The following is a 12,697-nucleotide window of genomic DNA, read 5'->3' as shown; positions in this document are numbered from 1 at the left end:
TTCTTTTTGTTTATATGAGATATATTGCAGTAAGCTCATAATATTATTTCTCTGAAGGTTTCCTTCAGGTTCTTTGGGTTCACTTGCACTTTCACCTTACAGAAGATGAATGCTTACAGAAGATGGATGAACCATGGATTTAAAATGGTACAAATTTAATCTGTGTTATTAAAATTATATTGTTGCTGCTCATATTAGAGGTTTCACTGCGATGGTGTATTGCACTATTCATAAAATAATAAGTCAATAAGAAGCAAATATGGCTTAAGGTTTTTATGTGACTGTGCTTGAACATTGTCTTTCAAATCATTAAAGAGGTTAAAAACTAAAGCAAAATAATAATAAAGATAAAATGAATAAATGTAGCACAGACATACAGCAGGGGTGAGTACTGGGATATAAAAATTTCTTATGACTATATCTCCTATATCTCCTGTTATGACTATATCTCCTTTTCTGTTTTTATCATAGTCTTTCCGACATCAAATCTGCTGTAGAATATTATTCATATATAATACTGCACATGATCTGTATCTTTTTAGTAAAGGAATTATTATAACAATTCAGTATGTTAATTTTTTTCTCTATCTTTAGCATTCTTATTGGTTATGTAAATAGTGAAACTTTTGCTATATTATTAAAGGCATAGACCATTTATTAAATACAACTAAATCGCATAAATGATAACACACATTCAAAATACAGAAAAACTCTTTTGCTTGTGTATCAGAAGATTTTCACACACATATCCAGACTTGCCGAATGGTTACAGCCCTCAACAGAACAGAGTATTTCAGTATTAACTGACTTAACTTGTTTAAATAACTTTAGAATTATTATCCAAATCGATAAATTTATCCAAAGCGACCCATGTGTCAGAGCATTTCGCAGATGATTCTATTTGATACATCATAAAGTCAAAGCAAGTGTCAAGTTGGCCAAGTTAGGTTTGTTTGTTAGTTAATTATTACTTCATTTGTAACTAATACCTTTCGTGCATTTGTAAATGTTTGGTTTTTAAAAACTTTCAACGATTTAAAAGAATTAAATAGAGTGACTTCAGGTATACTGTGGCATCAGGTAAATTGGCTCAGTTTTAGTTTTTAGCAGACATTATTTTCTTGATTGTATATGATTTAGAGATTGATATTAATTTTTGTGCTGCTACTAAATAAATAAATTAATAAATATTATGTTACTTACATTTTTGGAGGGAATTGTGCTATATTTGTACTATAAGGAGTCTTTGAATTTTTTGGTTCCTTTCGTCTCTGTCCTAAGGATGTCCTAAAAGATGCACTACATACATATATATATATATATACATATCAGAATGCAAACACCTGAGCTAGACAGATCAACAGTGCTGCCATCATGGAAAAAATACTGGGCATGAGGCAGGAATACACTCTAAATAAGAAGCCAAATCATAGCAATGCACTATACACATATACTCACACACATTTACACCAAATGACAATCAGGGTATAAAACCCAGAACATGGAGAAAACCCACATGGACACAAGGAGAACACACAGAACTCGACAGTAGTCCAAACTCAGGATCAAACCATAAACTCTTAAGCAATGAAGTGGCAAGGCTACCAGTTGCACGGCAATAAAAGTAGTTTAATGTAAAATAAAAAGTTTATTATTAGTCCAGTCCAAACAATACATTTTTTAACTGATGTTACTTTGTGTTACATAATTTCTGGGATGACACTGTGTGTTACAAAAGTGGAATATATAGAACAAACAAACAAATGAATATATAATTCCAAAGCAATGTGTTTACAGTGTGTTTATTGTTGTTGTAATAATGATGTGGCTAATGCACAAATATAGACAGAAAAGAAGACAGACACCTTAGAGAAAAATAGTAACTCTCACCACGATATCTTCAAATTACTATTCAATACTGTATGTGTGTGTGTGTGTGTGGTGGGGTTGTTCTGGCCTTTCAGGAACAGGTTATTCCAGCATCCTCACTGTGTTGGCAATTATTCACTCCCATGCCACTATGTGTACAATCAAATATGGTGGACTCTGTTCCAATACACTGCAAGTCATCCAGCAAGATCTTACCTGTTCCTGAAATACATCATGCACAGGACTCTGTTTAGATGGCCACTCAAGGTTTTGGATAAGGATATCAGTGTGAATGTTCATTATACATGTTCATGTTTTTTTAAAAGCAAACTTGAAATATCATGCTGTCATTATCATTATCATTATCACCTTTTTTTATTGTTACAACTGTTTATTGTATTTGCATGCATGACCTGCTTTGGATGTTGTTAACTGGGTGTTTCTAGGCAATGATTTTTAACTTGTTTGATTAAAGAAATGATTATAAGATAATTTTTTATAGAAACAGTAAGAAGCTATAGTGACTCACCTGCTGGTGCTGTGAAAACACGTGTAGCTTGCTGGAAGCCCAACATTTTACACAACACTTTGGCATCCAAAAGGTCAAAATTGTCATCACACACCGTGCCCCACTCTGAGTTATACAGTACCTCTACTCTGCCTGAATTAGGAGTGCCAATCAAGCGCACATCTAATGGGACAAACACAGGTCAGACACAAATTAGATGCTAATGTATTAAAGATAATCAAGTGGTTGGACACACACACGCACGCAATATTTTAATAAAGTCCAATAGAAGTATAGTTACTTGTACTAGATCCCGTTTGTCCCTTATTTCCTTTAGCACCTTGGAGTCCTTGATCTCCCTTTTGTCCCTTTTGACCCATGGCACCTGGAGGCCAGAAGTATAGCCAGATAAACACATTAACCATAGAACTAAAAAAAATCACATACTACATAGTACTATAACTATTTATAGCACTATATATACTGCACGGTCTATACATGAACAAGGATAATTCTACACATACCTGTATCACCCTTTTGTCCAGCTAAACCTCGAGAGCCTAAATTTTTATGTGAGACACAGACTAGTTAGCAGATCCTGAACATGTATAATGAATCTATGAATTAATGTCACATTACTGTACTCACCAGTGTCTCCTTTATTACCCTTTACCCCATTAGCTCCAGATATACCTGCACATTATATATGCTATAAATATACATCCATGATTCATTCATGATCATATTAGATAGTACATAAACCTATTATCTGTAACATAATAATCAGTTTCTCATTTGATTTACCAGGAAATCCTCTCTCTCCCTTTGGCCCTGGAGCACCTGAAATACCTAAAGGAAATTGCATATTGTTATAAAACTTTATACCAGCACTATGTGTGGTCCAATCATAGCCAGTATGTGCTCCCCTTACCTCTAATGCTGTCTCCTCTTTCTCCCTTCTCTCCAGGTGTACCTTTCTCTCCAGGAGGCCCTTGCAGCCCATCTGGGCCCTGTGGTCCTGGAGCTCCTGAGAATTCACAAGAAAAAGTTCATGTTAACTGAGACATCAGTTATTACCAGGTTAATTCAGCTGGTCTGGTAGTGTAATAAAAATTGTGTTTTTTTGTTTTGCTTTCAAAAGAGAATTCACAATTTGTTCATCCAGCAAGTGGTTATACTACGGTTTGCTAGGCAACAGTAAGGTTGTGAATCTCTAAGCTACTAGCAAATCAATTCCAGAAGCAATCGGTGCTCTGATACTGTTAACTACTGAGGATAGGAATTGCTCATAAATCTATTTGAATATTGCTCTCTATTTTGGAAAAATGTCACTCATCACTCTGCTACTATTCCTTATTGTGAATTTGAGTAAAAGATTATATGTCCAATTCACTTCATCTGGCTATAATAAAGCTAAATTAACGGACACTTTGTCTATATTTCATATAGACAAAGGAGTTGGGAAAAGGAAGAATCAATATTTCATGAATTTAATGAATAGAATCTCCACTTCTATAATACTGCCCAAACTGATGATTAGAGAATTATATTTAGCATCTAAGTCTCAATTTCCTCAACTCTGTGATAAGATGAGAATGAAAATGCAGACAAGACCTTTTATAGGCTACCCTATAGGTTTATAGTCATGGTCACTTCCTGATTGTAATGGTGATATTTTTACTCATCAAGTAAATGACTAAAAGTGAATACTGGTGGTCCAGAACTTAAACTACCACTTATTTGTACCTTTTTGATTATATATTTTCAAAAATCAATTGTGCTATTTCCTCCAAACAGTGTTTTAAACTGATGGTATCCTTAATCTGTTACTTAATGAACCAGTGTTGCTGTATTTGATAGAGACTTATAAGCACTTTTGTACATCACTCTGGATAAGGGCATATCCTCTGCATCCTCTTCTCTCACACCAGTTACCTTCATGTCCTCTTTCAACACATCCATATATCTTCTCTTTGGCCTTCCTCTTGACCTTTTACCTGGCAGCTCCATCTCCAACCTCCTTCTACCAATATAACCATCTCCCTCCTCTGTATATGTCCAAACTATCTCAATCCATACTCTCTGTCCTTGTCCCCAAAACAGCTGACCTGAGCTGTCCCTCTGATGCACTCGTTCCTAATCCTGTCCATCCTCATCATTCCTAAAGAGAACCTCAACCTCATCTCTGCTACCTCCATCTCTGCCTCATGTATTTTCCTCACTGCTACAGTCTCTAACCCATACAGCAGAGCTGCTCTCACTACTGTCTTATACACCTTTCCTTTGTTCAGCTCCTTAAAATATTCCTTCCATCTCCTTGTCTGTTAGCACATTTACATCTCTATCTTTAATCAAATTTGTGTTGCACATCCTTCCCATCTCTATGTCTCACTAATCTGTAATTTGTAATTCTCGCCTTCCCTAGTGTCTAACCTGGCCATTAGATTTGGCATGGATTATGCGGGATGCCCTTCCTGATGCAACCCTCTCTATTTATCCGGGCTTGGGACTGGCACAGAAGTCACTGGCTTGCAATCGCTGTGGCTAAATTGGATATAAATGCCATAAATGTAAATGTAAGAATGAAAGGAAATAAGAAAACCACTATCATGCTTATAGAAAATGTTGATTAAAAAAGCAAGGGTGCTGAAAACATTTATTTAGAGCCTTAAAACAGAGGATATATATATTTTTGGAATATTCATGAGATTATTATCTTGCCACTAATGTATACTGTCCTTTTGTACCACAAAAGTGGAGTGCACACATGGGATGTTATCTTGTTCTTACCTGTTGAACCGTTAACACCCGGTACACCTGGTAAGCCTGGTAATCCTTTAGGTCCTACAGAAGAGGTAGAAATAGACTTTGTATACAGAAAACTTAATAATAACAATACTTAAAAACAACCTTATTAGGAAGGAGATGATGTACTGGATCACCTATTGGTCCGCTGTTCCCCGATGGCCCAGCAATACCCGGTTCTCCTGGCTGACCTTTAGCACCAGGTATGCCTGGAGAGAATATAGAGTAAAATGAGATTAAACTATTATAATATTATATATTATAATATATTTTGGAAAATATGGAGCGTTAAAACAGTTAACAGCTTATTGAGACAAATTTTAGTTTAGAATACAAACCTGGTAGTCCTGAAATTCCTTTTTCACCCTTAATACCAGGAGCACCTGCAGAAGAAAGAGCAGAGAGATGCAAAAAATTACTGAAATTTTCCAGGGTTCTTTCCAGGGTACTTTTGACAGTTCATATTATAATAGGATTTATATGGAATTATCCATATAGCGGAAGATGAACTAATTAGATAAATTAATCCACACATTGATCCAAAAGTCACAGCAAGGTCAAATGCCAGACATAGTGTTTCTATAATAGCTTCCTTGCTGTTTTGAAGAATATTTTATATATTTATTGCAGTCATACAAATTAAAAACAAGATAAGAAAGACTAGACCTGTTTGTGGAAAATGTCCTGATTTTAAAGTCCAGTCTGAAGTTAATATACAATATAAATATAAGCTAAGGATATATCTATTCATCTGGCTTTGTAAATTCTTTGTTAGCAATAAAAGAAAAAAACTTACATGAGAAAATCTTTTTTTTTAAACTATTTGTTATATTTAAATAGACACTTTATTACCAGGGAGTCCTGAGATCCCAGGTTGACCTATTAGTCCTGTAATGCCTCTCTCGCCTTTCTCTCCCTTTGAACCTATGGCTCCAGGTTCACCTGCTTTACCTATAAAAATAGTAAGTACATAGAGTACAGTTTTAAAACAAAAAAGTTAAACACATTCACCCAGACAAGTCAGACAAGCCAGTTTATTCCATATTTCACATACGGACCTGGTGATCCAGGGTCTCCTTTAGGTCCTTGTAATCCTGGGAGTCCATCTAAACATTTTGCACCAGGTGGACCTGTCAAAAACAGTATAAACTAAGATTAGGCTATGAGAGATGCTTGCTTTCCCTCTAAATTTAGCAGTACTTAAACTTTTGAAACTACAAAGGCATCAATAGTAAATACACATTACAAGTGCAAAATGTATTTCAAATACCAAATAATAGCCAATTTCACCAATGGCCTAAATTACTTCAACTATTAATAGTTCTATGTAATAATTTTGTAAAAAAAATAAATAAATAATAATAATAAAGTGCCCCTGCCTGAAAATCCCAATTATATAGATGGAATTAAAGTTATTAAAAAAGGAAATGAAGAAAATGTGCCAGAAACAGAATGTTTTAGATTCATATTTACAAAGACTGCATTTTCAACATGTTTTTTCACCTCAGCACTAAGAACCTGTATTTTTTCACCTCAGCACCTCCTAACCCTGTATGACCTGAACATAATCTCTCTGTAATATATAAATAATTTTTAAGATAATTTTGGGCTTAACATACTTAACATACAAAAATTACAATGGATCATTTAGACTCTAGAAGTATGAAAGAGGATGAAGGCGAGAACATGCATGTTCATTACCTTCATTCATTACCTACATTACCTACATTCATAAAATTTGATTTGATTTGAACATTATCCTTGAACTGGTCGGTAGGGGGCACTGTACACTCAAACTTTAGAGAGCACATTCAAGCTTGATATTTGGCGTGCATTTAAAATTGATCTGAAGTCTACATGGAATAGAAAGGTACAGTCAGGAATATCGTATCATTTTGGGGATGATTGGGGAAAGATATAGGGTTGGGTTAAGAGCAGAATACAGATTTGACTGTTCTGAGTTTGGGAGGTTGAGAAAGCTTAGATGTTTTCTAGCCCATGTTATGGGGAACTTGAATTAAAGTGCTGAAGTACGTTGAAAGTGTGTTGGCAAGCACTGTTTTAATAGGGATCTGACTCACCTTGCAAGCCCATGAGTCCTGGTGATCCAGGAGGTCCTGGAGGTCCAGGAAGTGCTATTAAAAAGAATGAAAATGTTCCCAGAGCATAAGACTCTTATCCATTTCTAGTTTTTTCAATTAGAATTTGTCTTAAAAGCAGAAGGGGACTCTAAAAAGTGCAAACTGCTCCTTTAGAGCACCTTTTAGAGGCCACAAATCATCTGGATTTGCCTAAATTGATTATTTGTTGGAATAGCTTCTAATAAAATGTTAATTAAAAACAAAATAAAGTAAATGTATTTATGCAGTGCAGTTGTGTGTGTGTGTGTGTGTGTGTGTGTGTGTGTGTGTGTGTGTGTGTGTGTGTGTGTGTGTGGCAAAGAGAGAGAGAGAGAGAGAGAGAGAGAGAGAGAGAGAGAGAGAGAGAGAGAGAGAGAGATACAGAGTGAGAGAGAGGGGGGAGAGGGGGAGAGAGAGAGAGGGAGAGAGAGGGAGAGAGAAAGAGATAGGGGGAGAGAGGGGGGGAGAGAGAGACAGAGTGAGAGGGCGAGAGAGAGAAAGAGAGAGAGAGAAAGAGAGAGGGGGGGGGTAGAGAGAGAGACAGAGAGAGAGACAGAGAGAGAGAGAGAGAGAGAGAGAGAGAGAGAGAGAGAGAGAGAGAGAGAGAGAGAGAGAGAGACCTTTCTCCTGGCTGATGTTGTCCACTTGATTCTGTAGCTGGTGAGCACTGGAATTAAGTAGGTTCATTTGTGACATCAAAGACTCCATACCTTTCTCATCCCCACAAAGGTTGTACAAGCAGTGCTGTAGGGAGTCCAGAATTCCACTGGTTAAAACTGAATTTGTATGTTTATGTTTGTGTGTGTGTGTGTGTGTGTGTGTGTGTGTGTGTGTGCCAGGGTGTCTTTATGTTTACCTGATCTAAGTGAGAGCTCTCTTGTTTCAAAGCAGATTCTTCATTTTGCTTTTTTTTCAGCTCTGAGTGAACCCATGCCTCTAGAGTGAAGACTACATACACACATAAACAACAACAACAAATTATAGATCAAGACTATATGATGACCTTTAATTAGGTTTCCTGAAAAAATTATCTTAATATTATCTGGTATATTGGGTATTTTGTGCATTTTCTAGTAACATTTCAAGTTTAATCAGAACATAAATTTATCTTTATAATTACTTGATTTTTCCTGTTTAATATTTGAGAAGACTTGAGAAGAAGTTCTATAACTCAAATCAAGCATCATGATTCTGTTGTGTGCCAAAACCTTATGTTTATGGCACATGAAAAAAACTGTTACATTGTGTATGTGTGTGTGTGTGTGTGTGTGTGTGTGTGTGTGTGTGTGTGTGTGTGTGTGTGTGTGTGTGCATGCTAGATAGATTTAAAAATGTCAGAATAATCTTTGTTCTTTATTGTTTCTGAAATGTGGTAATTTTCTGTGTTTATTACAAATTTTAGCACATTGAACATCCAAGCCACTTAATACAAGAACCACAGATTAGTTCATATTAATACTAGCTGAAATTGAAATTTAAGTCATTCTTCTTGCAGAACACTGGCCATGTCACTATGTGATGCTTGTGGAGGAAAACATTTCCTGACTCGCAGTGATGCGTCTATTGCCAAGCTTTCCTCTGGAAGTGCAACAGTCCAGGTGCTGAGCTTCTCTGGGGCTTCTACACACTGTAACCCTTCTAAGTGTGGAAAAGAAAGTGAAAGTGGACTCATCAGAGAACAATATATGTTTCACTTTCTCCACAGCCCAAGATTTCTGCTTCTGCCACCACTGAAATCAACACTGTCTTTGGCATGATTGACCAAAGGTTTGCTTATAGCAGTTTGACCATGAATATTGACCCTGTGGAGTTCCAGATGAATAGTCTTGGTGGAAACAGGAGAGTTGAGATGCACATTTAATTCTGCAGTGAAGGCAGCTGTGGGTTTATGTTTTTTTAGGATACAATCTTAGTTAGTACCCCAGTTAGTACCCAGACATCCCTTTCAGACAACTTCTTCTTGTGTCAACAGTTACTCCTGTTGGATGTGGTTCGTCCTTTGTAGGGGGATGCTGACATTACCCTGGATACCGTGGATATCGATACACCACAAAGACTTGCTGACCTGGTCACAGATGCTCCAGCATGATGTCCACCTACAATTTGTCCTCTTGCAAACTCTATCTCCTATTATTTTGTGTGGATTGCAATATAATATGTAGAGGTTTGTGATTACTCTGCTGATTCAACCTTTTACAATCTTTTGTTTTAATCATGAAATCAGTGAAGATTGGCCACCAGGCTGCACATAGGTGTGAAACCTCCAACACTGTATTGGCCAGTGTTTCAATTTCATTGTAGACAATGTAAGTAAAACTTTCTAATACGATATTAATAGATGGGATGAATTACATTAAACTGCCCTCAACTAAGCCAATTAACTTCTTATTTATTCTTTTATTTCTTTATTAAACCCATTATCCCAATTAATTTCTTTATTTCTTTATTTCTTTATTTCTTTATTAAACCCATTAAACCCAAAAACCATTATCTCTAAACAAGACCAAGCAGACATTCAATCGTATGTGTGTGTGTGTGTGTGTGTGTGTGTGTGTGTGTGTGTGTGTGTGTGTGTGTGTGTGTGTGTGTGTGTGTGTGTGTGTGTGAATTTTCCATGATTTGAAGAACTGTTTCTTCACACATGTGAAAAACATTTTGTGCTAAGAATTTATTAATTTGGGTTTCTGGAATATACAATAATACCATAAATGGACACTTGACACTAAAATAACTTTTTGAACATACAAGTAAAATTATATTTTATGTTAAATACAATGATTGTTTTTTTTAAATTGTTAGTTCCTACTTGTTCTGTTAAGTAAATTTTCTGTTTTCTGTATATTCCATTAGCATTTAGGAATCCAGAAAAAAAAAAAACAGTTTCTTTATCCACACACGAATCTTTACCTTTATAAGTCAGGAAGCCATTTAGTCCTAGTAGCAGAAGCAGAAATACAATCACTGTAACACTGCACACCTTTCCTGATGACTTTCTTGGTTTTACATCTGCAAAGGGAACATAATGGCACACAGGATGACAAATACAATCAGAATGAACAAAAAAAAGGCTTTGTATTGCACTTTGTATTTGATCTTCACCAAATTTATTAAAATGATTATATCTACAAATATCAAATAACCAGTCCACCTCAGGTAGGCTCTTTATAGGTGGTAGGAAACCCGATGTGGATATGCAGACATAGGAAGAATCTCTGAATCTCCACATACACAAAAATTGTATAGCAAAAAGCTACGCTGCAAAAAATGACATTTTAGGAAGTGAAAATATCTTGAATTTAGTCAAACTATTTCTTATTATAGGGTGATCAATTATTGATTGACATATTGAACTTTTTTAAGCTTTTAATGTCCTTATTATATTGGCAAATCATTTGGCTTCTTTTTTCCTTTTTATTTATTTATTTTTAATTAATGCTTAAAATGAGTGAAATAGACCAGCAGAGAAAGAAAAATGTAACTTAATCATATAGGTCTAGAAATAGGTTTTGGTTTAAAATATTTTAAATTAAAATAATTTTTAAATTAAATTTAAGTTATTATAACTTGCTATGGTGACATTATGTGCAGTGTAAGCATTGTTTGCAGTTTACCATTTATAACAAAGCAGCAAATTTATGATAAATTTAGTGAATATATTTTAAAGAAGATGTTTAAACTTACTCAAAATTGCTATAATCTTATCTTTTATTTGGTTATGTTGAAAACATCCCAACATTTGGATGTTTTACAATTTTGTCAGTTTGTTAGTTTGCTGTCCCAGTCGAATTATTGTGTGTAAACAAACAAACAAACAAACAAACAAACAAACAAATAAATAAATAAATAAATAAATAAAACGTATCTGTGATATATGACACGTTTATATATAACGTATAAATACCGTTTGTCTGGAAATCATAGCGGCCTGAGCTGGAGAAATTCATTTCTGCACCATAGAGAGGGTTTTCTTTGCAAAATATTGTGTCTTGATTCTCATTTAGTGCTGTCTCCATCTTGTTCAGTCCAACAACCAGTAGAGTAGAGAGTACAAAACAAAACTTTATATTTAAACAGTTGACTCAAAAGCTGACTCAACAAATTAGTCATTTGACTAGGAACATGCGTAAGAAAATAATTTTCTCAAAGACATTAGGTTAGAAAAAGGAACTGAAACATCTGTTTTACACACTACACAGTATCTGTAGCATTTCTACACCATTATGTACTCAGTATTCTGTGGTTATACTGTTGTAATAATTATACTTAGTTTCATCTGTAATATTCATGCTAAAAATCAGTGATTGTTAGAGAGTAAGAGAACATTTGTGGAAACACAAAAATAATTTTTTTCATTTTTATGCCTTAAATGGAAAATGTTACTACAAAACATAAAATAACTAACTAATGAAAGACAAAAATAATAAAACATCACCAAAAACTAATTAAATGTGTTTACATCTGCCCAGGATCAATAAAGTGGCTTTAATGGATGAATGGATGGGTGAATGGATGAATGGATGGATGAATGAATGGATGGAAAAAAATGGATGGATGGACGGATGGATGAATGGATGGATATATGAATGGACGGATGAAAATTAACTATATCTATATGAACAAAAACAGTTTGGATGTAGATCCCATGCCTAAATTAGTGTCACACTCTGACCATGACACACACACATTTCACAATAACTCACTATCAGTCTACTGCTGGTACAAATCCAATAGCTATAATTATGATTTTTTTTTTTTGTTTAGAGATTTTTCTTTTATTTGCCAAGTAACAAGTTTACATGCACGGCAGTAAACAGTAAACATGCACGGCAGTTCAAAAACTAGAGCCACAAGTTGATTCAGACATTATCTGAATTTGGGCACAAAGACTTTTTAGTTAGGGGAACTTAAACAGCTCTTACACAAACCAGAATTTTGTTCTTTTGTATTGTACAGATGGGAAATGCATGCAAACTAAATGGAAGTATTTGATTTCATTAGATTATGAATCAGCAATGCAGCCACTGACCGACCAGCAATCCAGCACACAGATTTAAATACTGCATACTTTCTTTTCTTTGTTGGATTTATTTGGTAAGCACAATGTAAATTAATAAACAGTATCAACTTTATTATATATGAGCCTTAGTTATCCCAGAAATGATCATTGGTATCTGTAGTCCTGACCAGATGTTAGCTGGCATAAAATATTGCTAAATTTTACAGCAGCAAAAAACTTCAATCTGTTGAGTAATGAAGATATACATACACACTACCAAATAATATATACAGCTGATACAAACATGGTTATGTAGGTATTACATTACATTATACTATAGTATATAATCAGAGAAATGGCAAGAAGAGGCAACTTGGAGCAAGGAACATGTAGAGGTAA

At 34.9% G+C, this 12,697-nt stretch overlaps 1 protein-coding gene across 1 annotated transcript; it reads right to left on the bottom strand.

The window, feature by feature from the left end:
• Positions 1-1,608: 1,608 nt before the first annotated feature.
• marco (macrophage receptor with collagenous structure) lies at positions 1,609-11,358 on the bottom strand. Its single transcript, XM_060876701.1, has 17 exons — positions 11,204-11,358; positions 10,210-10,308; positions 8,159-8,250; positions 7,923-8,046; positions 7,264-7,317; positions 6,241-6,312; positions 6,035-6,133; positions 5,521-5,565; positions 5,320-5,391; positions 5,168-5,221; positions 3,309-3,404; positions 3,182-3,226; positions 3,026-3,070; positions 2,902-2,937; positions 2,679-2,762; positions 2,399-2,560; positions 1,609-2,091 (listed from the first exon to the last, which is right to left on the bottom strand). Exons 1-17 carry the CDS (start codon positions 11,313-11,315, stop codon positions 1,961-1,963), a joined length of 1,422 nt encoding a protein of 473 aa, XP_060732684.1. The 5' UTR covers positions 11,316-11,358; the 3' UTR covers positions 1,609-1,960.
• Between the last annotated feature and the right edge of the window lie 1,339 nt (positions 11,359-12,697).

Source organism: Tachysurus vachellii, chromosome 8 (assembly GCF_030014155.1).
Source record: "Tachysurus vachellii isolate PV-2020 chromosome 8, HZAU_Pvac_v1, whole genome shotgun sequence".
NCBI lineage: Eukaryota > Metazoa > Chordata > Actinopteri > Siluriformes > Bagridae > Tachysurus > Tachysurus vachellii.
Note: the sequence above shows the minus strand (reverse complement) of the source record. Positions and strands in the feature narration are given on the sequence as shown.